Below are 22,454 nucleotides of genomic sequence, written 5' to 3'. Positions count from 1 at the left end.
TTTTTACAATGCAAACTTTCAGTCACAGTTTCAGCGTTAAGAACGCTAATTCGCGATAAAGTTGATATATCCACAAGTAAATTAAATATAATTAAGTGTATTGTAGCTGACAATATCTCAAAGGCCGACATGCGTTCATAATATAAAAGAAAAACAGTTGCTCGTTGATAGCAGCAGCAGCCGTAGTAACAACAACAATTCCAGCTCGATAGCGGATAGTCTGCTGGAGTCTTCGTCTGTGTTTTTGAGTTCTTTGTGTGTGCACTTTTCCGCATCGAATTTCAAGTCAAAATGCGCTTGGAACTTTGACGTCATCAACAACAACAAAAGAAACAAGAGCAGCAGGCAGCAGAGAACTTTGCCCTGTCCTCGCCTCGACCAACAACAACAACACAAACGACAATCGGAAATTTGCTGCTGAGGTGAAAGTTTTTTGTAATCATAAGATTATCAAGTGATTGTTATTGAAAATGGAACGCTGGCTGTCTGCTCATGGATGTGAGGAGGATGCAATGGCCGCACCTTCTGTCTGCCCAGCGGCAGCTGCCGTTGCGGCCGCCTTGCCCTCCGCCCAACGCGTCCACGGCGATATCAGTGCAAATCGACTCTGGACGTTTCGTGTGCTGATGAACGAGGAGATCTCAGCTTGCGAGCAGCTGGCCATTGTGGGCAGTTGCGAGGCGCTGGGCAATTGGCAGCATAGCGGGGCGGTTTTAATGAGCCGACAGGAATCGCAGGAGGAGGAAGACGAGGGCCACGTGTGGATGGCTCAGGTGTATATACCACAGCATTGTGCCACAAATTATCGGTATATGGTCTGCGGCGTGGATGCCGCATCGGAGCAGCTACTGGTGCGACGCTGGGAGGTGCAGCTGCAACCGAGGTGCATTGAGGAGCAAGATGAGCAGTCGACAGAGTGCCAGGACACGTTTGGCTATGTCAATGGCAAGCACAAAGTGGATCGCGGCTGGCTGACCAAAGAATCGCTGGTGCAGCTGAAGTTCTTTTATGCGCCCTTCACCTGGAAACAACGCATGAAACGACGTCTGGTGCACGTCAAGGTGACGCCCATGAATTTGCGCATACCCGTCAACGGTTGTGCTGATGTGGCGCCCGGATCATCGCTTGAGGATTCGCTATCGAATGACACGCACGACACTCGTGAGAATGGCAACGATAGCACAGCTTTTGCCTTCAGCGAGGTGGTCACCCTGAGCGCAAATGAATGCGAACTGCGCCCTCAGGAGCAGTTCGGTGTAGCGTGTACAGCCAGCGATTTGGTTATCTTTCATCTGACCGTTGCCGACCTGGAGAATACGGCTTATCTGGTTGATTTGTACAGTTATAGCTCGAAAGTGGCAAGAGAAGATGGCCCGCCGTTGCACCTGGGCTATCATTATGTGTTGCCCAACTTGTTTAAGCGCTCCGAGGGCAATCTTGAGCTACCCATTACTTGCGCCAAGGGCCATCGTCCGCTGGGCATGATGCGGCTGGGCTATCTGATAGTCCGACCCTCGTCCCACAGCGCCCACATGGACATGCGCGTGAGCTATGCTCGATATTGGAACAATAAGTGGACCGGCCTGGACGTGGGCCATCGCGGCTCCGGCACCAGCTTTAAGGTAAGTTCATAATAAATGAGTATAAATTTATGATTTTGTTAAATTTATTAATATTGATTTATTCTTATTTCTGTCGACTCTTCCAAAAATATCAATATTATAGATTTTTATATGAAGAATCCTTTAATAGTCCGTTTTGTGTCGTTCTGATGATAAACGTACATACATACATACATGCATACACAGATATATGTACAATATGATGAACTTAAGGTATTTTGCACAGATTATTCTACTTAGCAGTTTCCAGTTCATTCAGACGATTCGGAAGATGCGGGCTGGAGCATTCAATTAAACAAATCAGACCATGTTTATAATCGACTCAAGTCATTAGCAATCGATAAGCATATGTATACTCTTAAACACACTAGGAGATAAGTCTCCGGTACACCATCAGATAAACAAATCAGCTTTTTCACTTTCTTACTTGGTCAGAAAAGTCATTCCATATTTCCTTATAAGCGTTAGACATTCAACATATGGATAACAGATAAAAGTTGTGTTAATTGGTTTATTATTTAAATAATTGTAGAAAAATATGATTTAATGTGATAATTCACAATCGCATGCCCTAGTCAAACATTTTGCCGTGGCAAGAAAGTATATTTCATTTACTCGAGAATGAGAGAGTTCCAAAATGATATTGCATTTGATTGCAAACCAACAGTTTACGGGTTATATTATAGTATTTGGATTGTAAATGGACTTGCATTTAAATGTCATCACCTGAATTTGGTATATATATTGTTTATTTTTGGAAGTGCGCATAAAATGCATTTAAATTTTTATCAAAACCTATTAGGTGCCCAAAATAGTTATTAAATGATTATAATTCTAGGCCAAAGATGCAGTTATCCGGGAGAACACAATCACATCGCTAAAGAATGCCGCCGAACATGGCGCCGACATGGTGGAGTTCGATGTGCAACTTAGTAAGGATCTTGTGCCGGTTGTATATCATGATTTCATGATATATGTATCGCTGAAAAGCAAGTGCAGCATGCAGGAGCATGATTTCCTCTCGCTGCCCATGCGCGAATTGACGCTGGAGCAGCTAAGGAAACTGAAAGTCTATCACACGGCCGAAGGGCTGTCACGTGAGACGCGATCCTTTCAAAACGAGGATCAGCTGGAGCATCAGCCGTTCCCGCAGTTGGCGGATGTGCTAGATGCGTTAGATGAGCACATAGGATTTAATATAGAAATCAAGTGGTCGCAACGTCTGCAAGACGGTCGCATGGAGGAGGAGTTTGAGCATGTGGTCGATCGCAATCTCTACATCGATTGCATTCTGGATGTGGTGCTGCGCAAAGCGGCCAGCCGGCGGATTGTATTCAGCTGTTTTGATCCAGACATATGCACCATGTTGCGCTACAAGCAGAATCGTTATCCGGTCATGTTCCTAACGCTTGGACACACCTCCAAGTACGAGAAGTATATGGACCCGCGTGGTAATTCCATGGAGACAGCGGTATGGCATGCGGTTGCCATGCAGCTGTTGGGCATTGTAGCGCACACGGAGGACTTGTTGCGAGATCCCAGCCAGGTAAACTGAAGCTTTGGCCTTTGTTGGACTTTTACCTAAACGGGCGTTTTAGGTAAATCTGGCTAAGGAGCGTGGCCTCGTGCTTTTCTGCTGGGGCGATGACAACAATTCCAAAGACACCATAAAGCTGCTTAAGGAATTGGGTCTGCATGCCATTATTTATGACAAAATGGATGTCCTAACCACCAAGGAGGTCAAGGTGAGTATCCATATTATATTTATAAGAATCCATACATTAATGATTGTTTCTCTTTACTTGCAGCAAAGCGTTTTCTTGCTGCAGGCCAAGGACAGCCAAAAGGAGATGCTCAAATTGCAGGCACTCGAAATGGGCCACGTCTGGCATACCACTGCCTCGGGCAGCGAGGAGCAGCAGGCCTGAACTTTGCATAGCTTTAGCTTAAATCATTAACCGCAATCCGAGACAGCTGATTGAAAGATGTTTATTTATATATTTTCTGTGGATCAGTCTGTTATCAATGGAAACTCTCCAATTACATAAATATTGCAAACACACGTGCATGCAAACACACACACACACACGTACTCATTTTCTCGTCTAGCCAATTTGCATTTGCATTTTCTAGTAAATTTTAATTGTTTTTCTAAGTTGCCTACTCAAAACTTTTTCCTATGGTATCAAATTGTTTTTGTTCTTCTATGCACTGATTAACGCTTGTTATTACAGTCCACTCTATATTCCAATTTTTACGTCTTCTATCTTTTATTGAATGCAACAGCGAAAAATTGATTTACAATAAAATAAATGATAAAATAATTCGTATTTCGATTTATATTTGGCAGAGTATACTTCAAACTGCGGTATTATTAAATGCAATTAATTTTAATAGTAAGGCTCAACAAAGTTTAAATTTGTTTAAACTAAATCGCCTTAAGATATCGAACAATTCAATATGTAAAATCTCTTTAAACTGAAAAATCAGATCAAAATGTTCGATACAAGTACCATGAGCTCCGAAAGCAAATAAATGTTCAGGTAAATATCGGACAGATAGTTCTAAGAATTAAACAGCAAAAAATCCCGGCCTATTAAGAATTGCTTGATAATATTTGACTAGTTCTTGTGAATTAAACTTTTGAAGATAAATGCCTCGCCTGAATTTAGAACACTTTTTTTTCTCTTAAATGCTGTAAAGAGAATAAGCCAAAATTCAATAATAAGTTATTAAGATCATTCTTCAGACATGAAAAAGCTATGCAGCAAGAATTTCATAAAGCTTGCAATTTAAAAACACCTTTGAAGAAAATACTAAACTATAAAAAACACGAAAATATTCGTTAAAATATAGTTATTTTAAATATTTTATGAAACTTATTTGACTCTAAAATGCTAAAATACAACTCATAGATCCAAAAGAGAATCCAAACTTCTAATTCACAAATACAAACTATGAGAGCTTACATATATATAAGGAAATTAAAGGAACCAAAAAGCTGAATTTCCCGAAATGTTACCACAAGTTGCCCAGGCGCAGTCCAAATAATAAAAATGACTTGTAAACTTAAAAGTTTTTTTTAACTATACGGGAAAAAGCAAGCACAATTTTTTTATTTTTAAGATAAAATATGTATATGGTATATATGGTAAATATATTAAACTTTAATCATATTATAAATTCATAAGTTCAAAATCACGTATACGCAGAGTGTAACAGCGGTTGTAAAAATGTTATGCTCCTTAGTATACCCTTGTCGACGGATATTTTTTCATGAAATGTGTAATGAATAGGGAGATCTCCGACCTATTAATTATATATATACTTAATCATTGTGTGAAGAGTCTTACCATAATCGGACACGAAGGTTCTTTAGCTTCCTACATTTCTTCAAACGTTAAAAACTCAATTTTTGTAAGAAAGATTTTTGTTTTATATATCTTGACCGGACTTAGCAATAACGATCTTAAAGATTATTCTCACAACCTACCATTATTATTATATGGCTCCTATAGGACACATATTTGTCGGAAACAAGTTATTTCGATGGAACCAGTTTTATGCCTTATGTCTACAAGTATTTTATCTTCGGCGTGAAATTATTGTTGTTTTATTTTGCTTAAAAAAAAAAAAATTGAAAACTCACTTATTTTACAGATATTATAGCATGCTTATAAAAATTTCTAATCACAAAAATCACGTATACGCAGCGTTGCATTTGCCGCCACGTGGAACGTCATCACAAAAGAGAATTGAGCGAGAAGAGCAGGGCGCATGCACCACAGCAAACTCGAAGAGCACGGAGAACAGATAAAGGGAATCAGAAAATTCCATCAGATTTGTATTTCGGGTTTCAGTTTGTTGTATCGCATCGGATCGTTCGGAACGCGCTGAGCCCAAAAAAAAAAAAACAAAAAATAACAGACGAGAGCCGAGCAAAACGTGAAGCAACGTCGAGACGGGGCACGTTAAACGGCACAAAAGTGTAGTGTAGTTCTAGGCTTTAAGTTGTTTTTTCCCCTTATTTTGGTTCTGTTTTTTTTTTTATTTTATTGCAATCCTTTTATTTGACACAATTAACACAAGCACAGAAACACGCGAAAACTACTCGGCGATTATGTTTATTGGCAAAGCGCACAACAACCAAAAGGCCAGCAAATAGGTGAGAAGCGGTCATTGAAAATGGTTAGTTTGTGTATGTGTGTGTGTTTGAGAGTGTGTGTACGTGCGTGTCTCTTATGTGTGTACACACTAGTGGAAAATGCGTAAAGCTTGATCTATGACAAGATGGGCATAAAAAGTCGTTTCATTTTAAAGTCAACGGGCAACAAAACAATCAGGAAGTTTTTCGTGCTACACAAAACGGAAAAATCGATGCGTGCGCCTGTTCCCATACACACACACACATGCACAGAGAGCTAACCCGTATGTGTGTGTGTGTGTGTGAAATGTACACTCCAAGTTAACAGAAGGCAGCAACGACTTCATACCACAACAAAAAAGAGAGTAGAAAAAAAAGAATGAAGAAAAACAGCAGCATTTAGAGGCAGAGCCGCACTTGCTACACGCTACTTGCAGCACTCCTGACCTACTGCCACCCAGGCGCCCTGCTGCTTGCCCCGAGCCCTGTGCGTGTGCTGCCAACAGGATGTGGCCATGTGCATGTAGTGGGTGTGTTTTAAATGTGTGCGTGTGTGTGCTTGTGTGCTTAAGCTAGGAAATTTGGGTATAAAAAGGCAAACAAGCGGCCCACAAAAACAGAAAACTCATTTTAAATATGTGTACGCGCCGAGCTTTTTGAAGTTCTCCCATGCTCATTAAAAGTGAATAAATGATGTGGCCTGCAGGGCAAATGAGTGCCCCTAATATAGCAGCTAGCACGAGGGTTACCTACATTAATTGGATATTTAATGGCCGGCACTTCTTATGCAGATATTCATAAATAATATAATAGTATTTTCAGCCGCCAGCAGTTTGACAAGCATTGGGCTAGCCGGGTACACATTTGAGTGTCGACTGAGTCTGAGTGTGCCCACATAATCATTAGCATTAATGGTCAAGTACAGCGGCAAACCGCAAATGGAATACCCCTACTTATATATATATATATAAATATATTGGTCGGTATGGGCTGCTCGTCCATTTTGTCGGGGACTGCCCTCGCCGTGTGTATTTCGATTGTTTGTTTTGTTTATACAGCTCATGTTTTTCATTGTGCCCCACTGTCCGCCTGTCTGTCGGTCTGTCGGTCTGTTGGCCTGTTGGTCTGTCTATCCGAGCAGTCCGCCGAGCTGCCGGCCTGTGAATAAACATTGAACATTGAAAATCGACAGTTGAGAATCGACAATCGACAGACAGACAGGCAGACAGACAGACAGAAGAGAACAGAGGCTATCTCGAGAGACAGTTCGACGGAACGACCGCATGTGGGTGTTTCTCGTTGCGAGTGTATTTGTGAATACAATGGGTGCGTGCGGCTGTGTGTGTGTGTGCGTGTAAACAAATGCAGCGTTAAAACTAAATATTGTTTAAGAACAAATATTTGCCTTTTGTGCAAATCACGAATCACCGATTTTTTCGCAGCTGCTCCGCCAACCCCAAAGCAAATTAATGACGCTATCGATGATATTCTTTCCTATATTTATATATCTGAGTTCTGCCAACTAGCTACCTGCGATTATATTTAGTCATTAGAAAAGCAAAACATTTTTTTGTGGGATGCCTTTCACGAGCTGCTAATGGGTCATTTCAATTGAACCAAATATTATTGCCAGTGGTACTTGGTATAAGTGCTTGATTTGGCTTCTGCTATTGCGTTCTTCTATGTATACCATATATACAATGGAAAAATTACCTGGATTCGTAATACTCGAAATCGAATCGTTCGGGAAATAGGAAGCATCAATCAGTTATGGGTTTCTTTGAATTTGCATAGAGAGCGAGAGTTGAATCATTATTTAACCTGCATAGCTCTCATGTGTACCCTGAGATGAGATATGTGTATTCATAACAAATCGTTCAATAAACCATTTGTTTTTCCCTAATTAATTGAGGATGTGTGAAAGTGTGAGATTCATTTGTAGTGATATAAAATATGAATATGCTAATGAATTGTTTACACAATTCTTGATTAAAGACACACTTTTGTATATATCATGGACACAGACCAAGGTTATGGCTGCATTCGTTTAGAATTCTTTTTGCGCTGATCTTATGCTCGACCTTATGAATAGTTTGAGCTCGTTATTGTAATGCAATTGATTTTCTTTCTTATTCTTTCAGCGCAATGTTGCCCGACCAAACCCCAACCTAGTGAGTAGCCCAATGCCAATGAAAAGCAACCAAAATGCATTCGGCGTGCTAACATCTAGTTCAATTTCAAGTGCATACGCGCCAGGCACGTTCAAGTGACAGAGTGAGTGGAAGAGTGGGGTGACATCAGTGGGCGTGACTGACCACCTGGCTCCGGCTGGAGAGCGAGTGCGAGTGTGTGAGTGTGTGTGTGCCTTTCAGCTGGACACGCGACATCTACAAACATAATCGCGGGCAAGGAATACGAAAAACATTCAGGTTTGCGGCCAACACAAATCCCACCAGACACGAATCCAAAACCGTAGAATTTAGCCACAAACAGCACACAGATACAAAAACAATTACAACTGATCATATTTGCTAAGCGATCGTATTTACACTGTGATCATGACTTATATACCTAAAAATATGCATCACTATGCGCATGCAGCCATGAATCTGATCAACATGGACTCGGAGAATCGTGTCGTGCTCAATGTGGGCGGCATTAGGCATGAGACATACAAGGCCACATTGAAGAAGATACCAGCGACGCGTCTGTCCCGTCTGACCGAGGCGCTGGCCAACTATGATCCCATACTTAACGAATACTTCTTCGATCGGCATCCGGGCGTATTCGCACAAGTGCTCAACTACTACAGGTAACTTTTATAATATGCATACTGCGTAAAGTAATTTGATGAATCCTTTACAGAACTGGTAAGCTGCACTATCCCACAGATGTGTGCGGTCCGCTGTTTGAGGAAGAATTGGAATTTTGGGGTCTTGACTCGAATCAGGTGGAGCCCTGTTGCTGGATGACCTATACACAGGTAAGGTCATGCATTTTACAAAAGATAAAGCGATACTAAGGTTTTTTTATCTCGCAGCATCGTGACACACAAGAAACCCTAGCCGTACTGGATCGCTTAGATCTGGATACGGAAAAACCGTCCGAAGAGGAATTGGCGCGCAAATTTGGCTTTGAGGAGGACTATTACAAAGGCACCATATCCTGGTGGCAGGAAATGAAGCCACGCATCTGGTCGCTATTCGATGAGCCTTACAGTTCCAATGCCGCCAAGGTATACGCTCATGAATCTCTGCTCTTTCGCAGCCTAACTTAATATCTCAACTCCTTTACAGACAATTGGCGTCGTCTCGGTATTCTTCATATGCATTTCGATATTGTCCTTCTGCCTGAAAACCCATCCGGACATGCGCGTGCCCATCGTGCACAATGTGACCGTGAAAACGGCAAATGGGAGCGCCGCATGGTTTCTGGACAAGTCAATGACCAATGCGCACATTGCCTTCTTCTATATAGAATGCGTTTGCAATGCATGGTTTACGTTTGAGATATTGGTAAGTGACCGATAGACTATCGAAAAGATATATCGATTCTCGATACAAACGACTATCGATGAGAGATGATAAGCCTTTAGTTACTTGGTAGGATAACAGGAGTACGTATTTACTCTTATAGATCAAAGACAGTGTTATTAAGATCTGCAAGATAAACTCTTATTCTTGCAGATCTAAAAGAGCCATGCCAGATAATACATACAAGATATTAATAAGCTGATAAATAGAAGCTACAAAGTCTGACGACCACAAAACAATTATTGAGCAATTAAAACAGGATAGAAACAATTTAACCAAAGATATATATGTGCATATAGATCAAAAAAGAATGTTTCCGATAATAAGCAGCAGATAGTGAATTGAAGACAATAGATAAACCCAATCGCTGAGTAGTTCTACACATCATAAGGCGACAAAAAATATCAATATAAATGAATTGATTTTTCACCTAAACGAAGTATTTTTGAGCAAGAAAAAAAAACTTATAGCCCAGGACTTGAATTTCAAAGTATACTTTTTATATACAAGAAATATTATAACAAAAAGTATAAATAATATATAGGCTTCGATTTTATATAGTTAGAAATTGACAACCTAAGTCTTGAATATACCAAAAAACTATGGCCTTCTGCTACGAATTTATAAAGCATATATCGTCAAGAAAAAGGCTTGTATATATATTGTCAGCAAAACTTGTATATTAACTGATCCATCTTCAAACTAAATAAAATGTAAACTTAAACGCAAATGAAATTCATTTAAATTTTGTTCATTGCAGGTGCGCTTTATCTCATCGCCCAACAAGTGTGAATTCTTAAAGTCATCTGTTAACATCATAGATTATATAGCGACGCTTAGCTTTTATATCGATCTAGTGCTTCAGCGATTCGCATCGCATCTGGAGAACGCTGACATACTCGAGTTCTTCTCGATCATACGCATAATGCGGCTGTTCAAGCTGACACGCCACTCGTCCGGCCTGAAAATCCTTATACAAACGTTCCGGGCATCGGCCAAGGAGCTGACACTGCTCGTATTCTTCCTGGTGCTGGGCATTGTGATCTTTGCCAGCCTTGTCTATTATGCCGAGCGCATACAGCCCAATCCGCACAACGACTTCAATAGCATACCGCTGGGCCTGTGGTGGGCATTGGTCACCATGACCACTGTCGGCTATGGTGACATGGCGCCCAAGACCTACATTGGCATGTTTGTCGGCGCCCTATGCGCCCTTGCCGGTGTGCTAACCATTGCACTGCCAGTGCCCGTCATAGTCAGCAACTTTGCCATGTATTATTCGCATACGCAGGCGCGAGCCAAACTGCCAAAGAAGCGAAGACGAGTGCTTCCCGTGGAACAGCCGCGACAGCCACACCGGCCAGGTGAGCGTAAGTATCGAATCGCGACAACTTAAAAGCCAATATACCCCATTCTCACGCTCACTCTCTGCTTAATCCAGGCGCTCCAGTCAGTGGCTGCGGCACACCAGGATCTGGTCCACACTCGGGTCCCATGGGCTCCGGCGGCACCGGACCGCGCCGCATGAACAACAAAACCAAGGATCTGGTTAGTCCCAAGTCAGGTAAGTGTTTGGTTGCGCCGTCGCCAAATAGATTACCATCCGCAGCACCAATGTACCTTACCACCTTACAACTGAGCTGCGCTTCAACACCCGGAACACCCGGTACACCTAACGTATGCCTCTCTATGTAGTACCAAGCAAACAACCCAAAAAAAAAAAAAAAAAAAACAGTGTTCAATAACCATTTTGAAAGCCATGCGGCAATCAGTTCCTAACCCACACGAAAGCTCAAAGCTTGCACAGCTGCACTCAGTACTCAAGTCTTTGAGTTTCACTTAGCAGTTGCTGCGCTGTACCCTGGTCCCTTCTCTCACTATCTCTTTCTCTCTCTATATATATATAAAGCATACTAGGCAATATCTATTGGAAACAATATTCCAAAATTTTGCAAAAGCTAGCGAACAAGGCTACAGTTCTAAGAGTTGACTAATGATCCTTTGACCCTATATGATATTTAAATTTTTATTTTTGGGGTGCGCTCCTTGAGCGTTGCAATACAATATACTATTAAAATTGTGTGTGTATATATGTACTCTATGTAATTAAAATATGAATGCATATTCGAATCAATTCATCGAAAGCTCATTTTCTGAATCATCCCAAGGCTTGGCTTTCGTTTAACGCTACTTATGAGCTCAGAGAGCTGTTGATCAGAGATCGGTAAAGATAGTTTAGATACTCAAGCACATTGATCCAAGAATAATTATTGGAACTGTAAAAATATCGACAAATAACCACGATTGTATCTATATCTTCAATATCAACAAGATACTTTAATATAAAATACAAGAAAAGCTTTGCATTTCATAAATTTAAATAAAATGTTTAATGGTTATATGGAGGAGAGAACTCCTCATTTATGATATATTTTCATATGTTTGTTAGTGCCATCGATGTTTTAGCAGCTCTCTTGCAGATCTCTAATCAACATTCATCATTCCCATATTCGAGCTTCCATTCCATGGCTTAAAAAAAAGCTAAGGAAATTCCAAAATATTTTGTACAATATATTGAAGTCCTACCCACTCAGTTTTTGGTCCTATCGGGTTTATTTCTTTTTATTCATATCAAACAAATCGATTTTTGGATAATTTTGGTTAAAATGTATTTTTTATAATTTTTTTTGATAAAACCCAATCAAAAACCAAAAATCTTATGTAAATACTTAGATGAATATACAACAATGATTGGCAAGCCACGTGATGGCAAAAAGAGCAGGCTGCTCTGAGCCATAACCATGTATCAAGAACACTGAACTCTGAACCCTGAACTCTAGCGAAATATTTAAATGCAAAGAGCAATGCAAGGCAAGGCATAAATAAGGAACATAAAGAATGGAGCATATCTATGAAGCAACTATCGAACTGGCATCATTATTATTTAGAAAGAATTCATCCCGACTAGAAGTATCCACACATTAGAAAGCCAATATCAAATAAAATGCACACTATCTGAATACAACTTTAAAGGAGCCGCAGGATTGAGATTCTTATCGTGGTACGTTGGCCTCCAAGGATTCTATATGATTCAATACACGTGCCAAGCTCGTCGGCGTCTGCTACTACTACTACCAACACCTACTACTACTACTACTACTACTATAACTACTACAACTTGCTATATAATCGTATATATCCCATATATATGATCGTATATAAATACAATATGTAATTTTCTACGTGTATTCTTCCATATATATATAAACTTACTATATACGACTATTGATATATTGATATTGCGCATCGTATACGTGTTGTTCATCAGTTCTGGCTCGTTCGTTTGTTCGTTCAAAAGTATTTACTCTCTATGCATACATATCTAAATATCTACTCTACAAGTATCCCCATATATCTTCTATATGTCTCTCTCTCTCTCTATCTATCTCTCTATCTAACTATCTATCTATCTATATCTCTATATCTATTTCACATGTTGAATATCTAAATGTGTGTCTGCGTGTGTGTATTTCATATACTTTATTGTTTTTCGAAACGCTCAGATGGCGTTCAACATAATATATATAGTTATATACGTATTACATTTTTATAGACAAACATATTTGTATTATCTTGAACTTTTGTATTTCAGATATGGCCTTCAGTTTCGACTAAAAGATAAAACCAGTTCATATTTTGTAATTTATATTCTTCCAAAGTACCGAAAAAGAAAACACAGTTCAAATGCAAGCACAAAAAAATGACAAAAACTCAATAAAAGCTCAAAATCGAAATCAAAAAAACAAAAATCAAAACTATTTAAAATCGGAAGACTTAACAAAAGCAATCGCAATCGTAATCGTTATCGTTATCGTAAAACGCTCATCTATCATGCTCTCAGGCAATGCCAAAATGTAACGGACTAAGCTGGGCGGGTGTGTTGGTTTTACCATATTCTAAATAGTATAGCTCTATGTACTAGTACTCTCTACTCTAATCCCAATACGAATCCTATCTATGTAGTGTAGGCGCTGGCAACAGGTCCTACCAGAAACTTTAATTTCTAAAACTAAATAGTTTGTAGCAAAACCTTCAAGAAACCGCAAACAATAACCAAAACCTAAACCGGAATCGAAAACAAAACCAAAATCGTAACCTTCACACCTTAACCATCATCCAGCGTTGATTCGAAAAGTTTGCGAAAACTTTAAGCAACCAACCTCAAGTATCCAAAGTAGTTGATTGTTTTCAATGCTGCATGCTGCATGTTGCCCGTCTGTGTGGCACGAACCACTCGAGTGTCATTAAACCTAGTTAGTTGTTAATTACCTTAAGTTGTGTGTATTAACTAAACATGTGCAACACTCTCTGCCCGTGCGTGTGTGTGTTGTCTTTTGTATGTGTGTGTTGTATATTGTTTATCCCAACCACACACCCTGTAATTAGTAGTTTCAAGTGCACCCTGTAATAAACAACACTAATAGCGTTGCGTCTACCCTTGAATTCGAATTAAGTTAATTGAAATTGGATTGATTTTCTAGCTTTATTAACCAAATTTAATATAAATGCTTATTTTTTTCTCTCTCTCTCTACTCTTTATCTCTCTTTCTCTCTCTCTCTCTCTGTTTCTTTCTCGCTGTCTCTCTGCTCTACAACCTACATTCTTCTGCTCTCGCTTAACTGCGCTAAAACCAAACAGTTGCTCAACTCTTCACAGGTCCCCTGGGCGCCAGCATCGTTGCGATGAGTCCACGCACCATGTTAGATCTGAATCCGGCGCTGGCCATGGGTAAGCCCACATTTCAGCCGCGTTTCCCGACACAGCTAGCGGCCACGCCCCCAGCGACAGTGTCCCCAACAATACCAGTGACATTGGCAGCAAATGCAACAGCAACAGCCACGGCAGCGGGTGCAGCGGCTGCAGCCGCATCTGGTACAATGCCAGCGGTGCCCAGCATAGCGGTATCCACCACCGCGAGTCTGGGTAAGGATAGCACTGGCACTGGCACCACAACGACGACCAGCACCACTCTGGAGGCCACCAAGAAGGCATTTCTTTAAAGGATTTGGAATTGGAACAATGGAACATGATGATATTCTCAAAAATCCCATCAAGCAATATTTAGCCTATAACCTATCATAACCTTCGCATACGTATGACTATTTACGAGTAAATATCTCTATAAATCTATTATCACGCAAGCTAACATAGACTCCCATATTCGGCCATATCATGACATACATATTACTGTAGCTATATAAGTATTATTACAATTAATAATGCATCGGCACTGCTTGGCGTTTTAAACAGATATTGAACAAGTTTTTAATGACGACGTTTTTTAGTATTTTATTTAGCGTGGTTATCGATCCATTTTATATAAATACATTATTAGCCAGAAATAGCCAGAAGTGTATATACTACATAGCTAACGATTTTAACAGCCGTAGGACTCAAGAACAATAACAAAGAAAATTAACAATGTTTTTTATTCGGTTTGCCAGTTCCTTAAGTATTGTCCAAGGACAGTTGTGTTTCGAAAGCTTTAATTTCATCTAGAATCTAGACACAACATCAAATCAGTTATGCCATTTTCCTTAAAGCTCAACAGTTCCCAAAGCTAAGTATTCATGTGCCCTAAGTATTGTCTTTTTTGTATGCCTCAGCTGAAAAAACCAACTCAAGTAGCTGGACTTTGGTTCGTGCTGTGCTAGCGTTTCTTTGCTTAGAAGCTTTGTTATTGCCTAATTAGAAAATATACGCATGGCTCAGACAGAAGATCTATAAATATGAAAGTTTTTCACAATGTTATAGCAACTGCTTAAAATTCATTGAAGCATTCAACGCTGCCAATCGCTTGTTTAAGGCACGTGTTAACTTTTTCAGCTAATAAGTGCTTACATCCAACGGGCTTTCCTTGACTTTGGCGTTGATGCTACCAACCGAAAAACATTGTGCAAACTTTAGAAAACTTTAGAAAAACAAATGAAATTTTCCGGCTGCCCGTGCTCTCATCATGAGCACCAGACAAATTAGCAGAGGGGCCCATGAAAGAAACGCTTCAACTTTAATTACATTTTTTTCTGTTTTAAACCTGGAACAGACGGCAGAAGCCTCGTGTAGAAGTTGGAGAAGAAGTGTAAATTGGCATGGAAAATCTCTCTGGCAGGACTTTGCTTTAACGAGCGTAAAACGATTTAAATTGCATATATTCAAATGTTTTTCATCTTCACAGTTGTTGTAGGCAAACGTAGTTCACAGCTTGTTTTCCTTTTAAATACTTTCTTTTTCTTAGGTAATAAGGACAGTGGTAGGGGGTCAGAGTTCACAGCAGAGTGCATATACATGAAACATATTAATGTGTTTCTCTTGGATATCATTAGGTAAACCCTCTTGTACATTTTAAATATCTCTCAGCAAGCATTATACATACTTACATACGAACATAGTTATTGTATCTATACATAATAATAACGATAATTTCTAAGAAGATTCTAACGCTTTGCAATAAATACCAAAATAATTCGTTAAAGAAGGAAAACGATAAAATGAATAAAGTTTGCAAAACATTTGTTAAGTTTTTACAATGGAAAAGCATTTACGAGAAACTTATAAAAAAAAATAAATAGTACCCAAGCGTGCATATATAAATATATATATGAAATATGCGAATGCGTTTAAACATTGTTTTGTTTTTATTTCTGATTGTTATGAATATTGTTTTCCTTTTCAAACAATTTAAAAACTGATTTGTAATTGTATAGTTAAGCGAATTGTATACTATTTGAACTAATGGCAAAACTGTTCTTTCAATAACGCATGAAGAAGAATTAATTTAATTATATATAATAAATATACGAAACTCAAAACTGAAATGCAATAAACAAATCTATTGAACACCAAAAGCTGCAAAAAATGCAAACAAAAAACTTTAAATTTTAACGTATTTTACTTTGGAGCCATTTCTCAGCTCAGCGCATTTTTGCTCAAAGACGGCAGCTGTAAAAAGTATCCTTAGTTTTTTATATAAAGGAATAGAAATACGTATCATACAGTTGCCCTTCCATCAGAAGACGTGGAAAATGCAAGTTTGTTTATTTATTTATTTTCTTACACTCTCTGCAAAATGCCTTCCAGAAGCGTTTTTATCGAGTTGTGCAGATACAAAACTCTAATACTTAAACTACAAACTAGATTAATTGTTAAAAGTGTGCTTAAGAATTTAAGAATATTTTACTAAATTTATCTTAAAACGTTTTAATTTAGATTTATTCACCATGGCTACGTAGAACTGTCAACAAATGCTTTTAGCAAAGTCCATACCCTACTTCGGGAACCCAAACAGGACTTATGGCCTTAGTGAGATTTCGTTTTGCTGTTTATTTATTTACCAACGTTTTGAAAGTAAACAGGCAGACTTTTTTTTTGCCATAGACTTTGCTATTTGCTTATTTCTTTCACTTTTTCGCCGAGTCATCAAACCTATGCAAAATGCGCGGATAACCAAGACCTTAAGTTGTTTAGTTTTATACTTTTTTTTATTTTTTTTTCTTTTATTTTTGGGTTGCCTTGGAACATGTACCACAACAACAACTTGGGCATTTAAATGTCTCGATTTCATTGCTCAATTGTGAAAGCAATTACATTACTCGTACCGTTGGGCAGCGCATCATGAATACCTGAAGGCCAACCCAAGCCCCAACGGCTTGAACTTTGGAGTTAAGCTAAGAGCTTTGACCAGGTGCAAAGGCCCGAGGCTATTGACCAGCAGAGCGCTTCATTAGGCTGCCACATGGCCCATGAAAGCGTCAGGACATAACAAAACCCACAGCCACAAGCCCAGCTGAAATCCAAAATACACCTAAGCACATCTACAACAGGGAACACAGCCCCAAAGGGCAGTTGACAGTTTACCAATCAACAGTTGGCGCCCAGACAGTCAGCTGCTCTTCGGCCGCATCGGGACTGGCGTCAATCTTCGTGCTTCGTAATTTGAAGCGCCCACACCAAAATCTAATAATCCATGAAATTTCAATTACGAGTCAAAAATCATAGGCCAGCTAAATGCTATGAGTATCTATGGGTATGTACGCATCTATTAATGTATCTACGTACTGCTACGCATTGCTTGGCAAATCTTTGAGCGTCATAAACATCAAAGATGTTGTTGTTGTTCCTGTTGTTGTTGCTGCTGGTGGTGTAGTTGCTATTGGCTCTCAGTTGCTGGAATGTTGTGGGAGCAGGTAAAGAAAATGAAAAGAAATCAGCAATCAAGTGAGTATCGAATTTGAAATACACTTTATTTACTAGTTTCAAGATTTTCTTTACAAACGTTCGTATTTACCTTAATGACAGCTTTAAGATGTGGGAACTTATGGTCAATGCTATATTATTAATAATATTATTAATAAATTATTTATTTTTATTTTATTTTATATTATTTTTTTCTAATTTCATTTATTGCTTATGTTTTTATTTATGTTGTAAAACATGATTACATTTAGCGCAACTAAGCTTCTAGTTAACATGCTTATTTAGAAAAAGGGAATTAAGTAGCCGGTTAGTGAATTTTCGTTGCTATGGCGCCAACTTCGAGATTAAAATATTAATATTAATTTTTATGATTATAACATAGCTATCGCTAAATCTTTAAGTCGGCTCTGATATGTACGCTGCCTTTAAAAAAGAGTTATAAGAGATATCAATATTTGTTTAGCTCTACCAAATTAAGTGACAAATTTGGAATACCCTGCGTTAGAGCATGAAAACAAGCTAAAGACTTGCCGACATTGCGTGAGAGTTGAAAGGCATTTACATTAACAGTTTTCCAGTTTTCAGTTTTCAGATTTTTGTCTATGCGCGGTGAGAGTTGCCTGGAAAAAGCTCTCTCTCTCTCCTTCTCTCTTTCTCGCTCTCTCGTTCGCTGCGACTCTCTGTCCATCTCTTTGGCATTTGCCAATGAAGCTCTCTTCTCTCTTTCTCTTGTTCACAGCCAAAAATACATTTCTCTGGCTATTTGGCTATTTTGCATGGACGACTGCCCTAGCGCCCGCCCCCTTCCCAGCCCGCAGCCCCCAGCCCAGGCGAGCCCAGCGCTGGCCCAGCAGTCAGTCTGGCTGTGTGAGGCTCTCGTGCGCTGCCTTCGGTTACCATAGATACTCCATGGAGCGCTCTGATCCCGTTGTATTTGGTCGGTTTGTCTGCCGGTCCCGGCTCGGCAGCAGCGGCGGTCGCTGGCGGCGGCTGCTGCTGCTGCTGCTGCTGGAGTTCACATTCACAAACGGTTTCAGTGTAATTTTGGCTGCGCGGCGTGTTAGTCTCCACGTCGCTCTGGGGACCCGGAACAACAAATTGCCATATCCAAGTGTCTTGAGCGCGCGTGTGTACGTGAATGTGTGTGTGCGTGCGTGCGTGCTTGCGTGCATGAGTGTGTGTGTGTGTCGTGTGGCATCGTATCTGTGTGCTACGTCGTGCTCCAGCTGTCAGCGGAGTCGTTGTCAGTCCGTCGCACCGTCGCCGTCGCCGTCACCGTCGTCGTTGCCGTCGTCTGTTGCTCTTCGCGGTCGCATCTACAAGTTTTTCCTTTATTTTTTTTTTTTGGGATTTTTTTGTTTTTTTTTTTTAGTATTTGCTGCGTCGCGTTGCGTTTTCTACAATTGCTTGAGGTTGGTTGTCATTTGAATATTAAAGCCAAGTGCGAGGACGACAGTTTTGTGTGTGAATGTGTGAGTGTGCGAGTGTGCGAGTGTGCGAGTGTTGTCCCCCAGCTCCACTCTGAATGCCCTACGCACCGAATGCCCGCCCTGGCAGTCAGCGCAAATTGCGCCCCATGCCCCCCGAACCCAGAGTTTTCACGGGTTTTCCCTCCTGCAGTTACACTTGTAGCAATCGCTGTAGTCGCCTGGGTCTCCAGGTCTCGGGTCTCAGGTCTCAGGCGTTTGCTTGACTGGCTCTGCGATTGCGATTAAGACCAGTCATAGTTGCTGTCCGCAGTTGTTGCCTGGTTACGTTTACAACTGCCACACTGACTGTGGCATGCATTAAACATAAGCGCCACTGCAGGACTGTGGGGCCGGGCGCCGGGCGCCGAAGTGCGCGGTGCGTCGGGGTATGGGGGAAAACTCAACTAGATTAAGTGTGCGCTGAAGCTTTTATTTCACAGTGTTTGCTTGTTTATTTTTATTCGTTTTTTTTCGTTTTCTTCACTTTTTTGAATTTTTATTATTAGCACATTTTGCGCCTCTGGAGCGCGCTTGAAGTCCGCTCATAAATTAATAACATTTCATGACAAATATTGCGGCATGTTGCATGCAGCAGTTGCAGCTGCAGCTGTAATTGCAGCTATCACAGTAATAAAATAAAATTAATAAATAAACAAATTACGTTTGCAGTTCAAATATTTTACCCACCAGAAATGTTTATGTTTATGTTCCCACATTATATATTGTAGATTTCCTGGATGTCTTTTTCTGAGCAATCTAAGCGAACTAGCAGATGTAAGTCCAAGCATAAGTTCATCCAACTGGATTCTATTTTAAAGCTAGGTAGAAGGATATTAAAAATAGCCGATTCGCGGGCCCAAATGTGGCCTAACTCAGCCTATTAAATATGTCACATAAATGTATATTCTTATACAATTTTTGTGTGCAATTAAGCTTCAAGTATTGCGCTTAATTCTTTAATTTTATTTTGTAAGCCAGGTACAAGCATGTTTAGCTAATTACTTTAAGCACACTGTGCTTAAGACATCATCTTACAACTTTTTGACATTTTAAATTTGACATAATTTTTTCAATACCTACCAATTTGACCTGTTAAAGAAGTTCTACCCATGTCAAACGACACACAATTTTTTTTTCTGGGAATATAGGTGAAAATGAAGTTAAGATTATGAAGAGCAAATCAAACAAAACAAAATAAAGCTTTAAACGAGAGAGCAGCAAATTGGAAAAAGTTTGGACCTAAATAATTGTGAAAAGCAATTTTAATTTTTTGAATTTTATGATATATTCCCAATTGTCAAATTATAGAAATTCATATGATATTAGCAATTTAAAGCTCCTGTGGCCAGCAATTATTTTGATTTCGAAAGAATCAATCAAGATTTTAAATTTTGAAATCGCAAGCAAAACCTTCTTATGCACGACTCAAATATAAATCGCAAATATACATTTTATTCAATTCAAACTTTCTCACATATGTGTATTTATATATGCATGTCGCTTTTGTATGTAATTGTCAGCTCCAGGAATTCGGGATCTCCTTGTGTTGTCTGTAATGTATTAATTATCTAGCCGTGCTTAATGCTGTCTTTTATTGCAGTCAGATGTAATTGAGTTGGGCTTCCGTTTAGCTAAAGACGAGGCAAGAAATTAATGGGAACTTCAGCCTCTCAAAGCTAGACGAGAGTGCTTACGAATCTTCATATTATCCTTTGTGCTGTGCTAGTTATTATAACTATGAGTAAGTTAGTTATTTTTATTATATTATTTCAACATTCTTTTGATCAAACGTATTTAGTTTATAATCCGACGGATGTCATTATCAATTGCCTTATAAGACAGTTAGCAAACTTTCGAATGTGCCGGGAACTTTGGCAAGGCGCAATCCGAATCACATTTCCGCGCTTTTATACTTCAACTGAAAGCGAATGGCTCAAAAATTGCATAACGTATGTCGCAGCTATCCGATTGAAAGGCAGACGGAGCCATAAACGCCCTATTTGCCTTTGCTTAGAAGTTGGAATGTCATGGAGAGTCTGTGACATCTAGAGACTCAGCTGGTGTCTTTGATAAAAGCCCAGACCTCTCTATTCTTCACCAAACTCTGGTTGCAGCTGACTCTTTGTGGAAAGAGGTCATCTAAGGAGCTTTAACCAAGTATTTCAATCGTGAGTCCGATAAATCTACTTTCTGGCGAAAACTACCAAACCAACCGGGGTAATCTATTTTTGGTTCTGATTTTCCATTAAATCTTTGTGTAGTTTTTCTTAATTTAGTCTGAATAATTTTACTATCGACAGCATCTATTTAATTCAACTAACCCACTCACTAATCTATGTTTGTGCTGGAAATGGTTAAGCGAAGCGCTGCTAAGTGCAAAGTTGAAAAGGCAACAGAAATCAGGGCCCTCCTCTTAGTTTTCCATGAACAATGCGCACAGTAGTAACAACGACATTTTATTTAGATAGAAAAAGAAGAAAAGGCATAAGGGCTAGAGGAAGAGGGATCGAGAGGGAGAGGGAGAGAAAGAGGGTAAACTCATTCAGCGATTAATGAAAGGTTATCCAGAAGCTGATGTCTCCCATCCGCCGGCAATCGGTGTATCTCCAAATGTATCTGTAACTCTAACTGCAAATGTATCTCTGGAATGTATCTGTATCTTTGGCTACAATTACAACTGTTAGCTGCACAGCAGTTGCAGTGAAAATGCAATTCAATTCGCTCTGCTGAGCTGTGTAATTTTTATAACCTTTGTTAGCTTTTTATTTATGCGGGTATTCTGTGCACCATTTTTTTCATTCCATTCGCAATTGTAATTGCATTTTATTATTGATGGCAGTTGTGTTTGAGTGTGTGAGACCTGTCAGCTATCATATCATTTCAGTACTTCATTTATGAAATTTACATTTATTGCGACCCATTGACAGACCAGCAAATTAAAAATATTCATTCACTCACTTTTGATAAATGTTGTGTTTGTTGATTTTTCATTTGTTTTGTCTTAGGGTGGGGTTTTGGGGTCAATAGAGGTGCGAATTTGCATAGCTCTGCTTGATTTTGTTTGAATTTGACGCTGTTGACAATTGACAGCTGTGCAAGCAATGCACAAGCTGAAACTGAAAGAGAATTTCAGAATTTTGTCAAAAATCAATCGAAGCTTTAAGTGCCATCGACTTTGTCACTTGTTTTTATTCACAATTTCCAACTGTCATATTGCATTTGTTTTTCCATTTTCTGGAGCAGTAATCCATATGTTTTACGCTTCGACCAACCCTCAGCTGTGAAGTCACCTGTTTACATGCACACGAGAATAACAAAACACAATATGGCAACATTTAAAGCCCAGCCAAACCAGATGGGGTACATATTAAGTGTATTCCATTAAAGGGTGTATGTGTATTCAAGGTAAGGATTTGTTTAAATTCGACTTAC

At 39.5% G+C, this 22,454-nt stretch overlaps 2 protein-coding genes across 11 annotated transcripts; both read left to right on the top strand.

Annotated features, from left to right (window-relative positions):
- Positions 1-4,712, top strand: LOC115760056 (glycerophosphocholine phosphodiesterase GPCPD1). Of its 2 annotated transcripts, XM_030701233.1 has the most exons (4): positions 7-1,622; positions 2,461-3,168; positions 3,221-3,367; positions 3,431-4,712. In XM_030701233.1, exons 1-4 carry the CDS (start codon positions 471-473, stop codon positions 3,548-3,550), a joined length of 2,127 nt encoding a protein of 708 aa, XP_030557093.1. In that variant the 5' UTR covers positions 7-470; the 3' UTR covers positions 3,551-4,712. The 2 variants fall into 2 exon arrangements, with proteins under 2 accessions (XP_030557094.1, XP_030557093.1); XM_030701234.1 differs by lacking the exons at positions 2,461-3,168; positions 3,221-3,367; positions 3,431-4,712 and adding an exon at positions 1,726-2,049 and having other exon boundaries at positions 1-1,622.
- An 851-nt stretch (positions 4,713-5,563) lies between these two features.
- Positions 5,564-16,196, top strand: LOC115760077 (potassium voltage-gated channel protein Shaw). 9 transcript variants are annotated; one of them, XR_004017574.1, is made up of 10 exons: positions 5,564-5,787; positions 7,908-7,937; positions 8,009-8,578; positions 8,632-8,749; positions 8,807-9,001; positions 9,063-9,281; positions 10,060-10,669; positions 10,741-10,863; positions 12,033-12,360; positions 14,017-14,095. XR_004017574.1 is itself a non-coding variant. In XM_030701257.1 (10 exons), exons 4-10 carry the CDS (start codon positions 8,370-8,372, stop codon positions 14,358-14,360), a joined length of 1,836 nt encoding a protein of 611 aa, XP_030557117.1. In that variant the 5' UTR covers positions 5,564-5,787; positions 7,908-7,937; positions 8,009-8,195; positions 8,368-8,369; the 3' UTR covers positions 14,361-16,196. The 9 variants fall into 9 exon arrangements, 7 of the variants coding, with proteins under 7 accessions (XP_030557117.1, XP_030557116.1, XP_030557114.1 ...); XR_004017575.1 differs by having other exon boundaries at positions 13,999-14,070; XM_030701257.1 differs by lacking the exon at positions 12,033-12,360 and having other exon boundaries at positions 8,009-8,195; positions 8,368-8,578; positions 13,999-16,196.
- Positions 16,197-22,454: the final 6,258 nt, after the last annotated feature.

Source organism: Drosophila novamexicana, unplaced genomic scaffold (genome assembly GCF_003285875.2).
Source record: "Drosophila novamexicana strain 15010-1031.04,08,12 unplaced genomic scaffold, DnovRS2.1 tig00000387-arrow-pilon, whole genome shotgun sequence".
NCBI lineage: Eukaryota > Metazoa > Arthropoda > Insecta > Diptera > Drosophilidae > Drosophila > Drosophila novamexicana.
The sequence above is the reverse complement of the archived record's forward strand: the minus strand, read 5'-3'. Positions and strand labels throughout refer to the sequence as shown.

Coding starts and splice junctions, on each gene's coding strand:
- LOC115760056 (XM_030701233.1), top strand. CDS start 471: ATGGAACGCTGGCTGTCTGCTCATGGATGTGAGGAGGATGCAATGGCC. Junction 3,169..3,220: donor TGTTGCGAGATCCCAGCCAG/GTAAACTGAAGC, acceptor CGGGCGTTTTAG/GTAAATCTGGCTAAGGAGCG. Junction 3,368..3,430: donor TAACCACCAAGGAGGTCAAG/GTGAGTATCCAT, acceptor CTTTACTTGCAG/CAAAGCGTTTTCTTGCTGCA.
- LOC115760077 (XM_030701254.1), top strand. CDS start 8,325: ATGACTTATATACCTAAAAATATGCATCACTATGCGCATGCAGCCATG. Junction 10,670..10,740: donor GCCACACCGGCCAGGTGAGC/GTAAGTATCGAA, acceptor TGCTTAATCCAG/GCGCTCCAGTCAGTGGCTGC. Junction 10,864..13,998: donor TCTGGTTAGTCCCAAGTCAG/GTAAGTGTTTGG, acceptor AAAACCAAACAG/TTGCTCAACTCTTCACAGGT.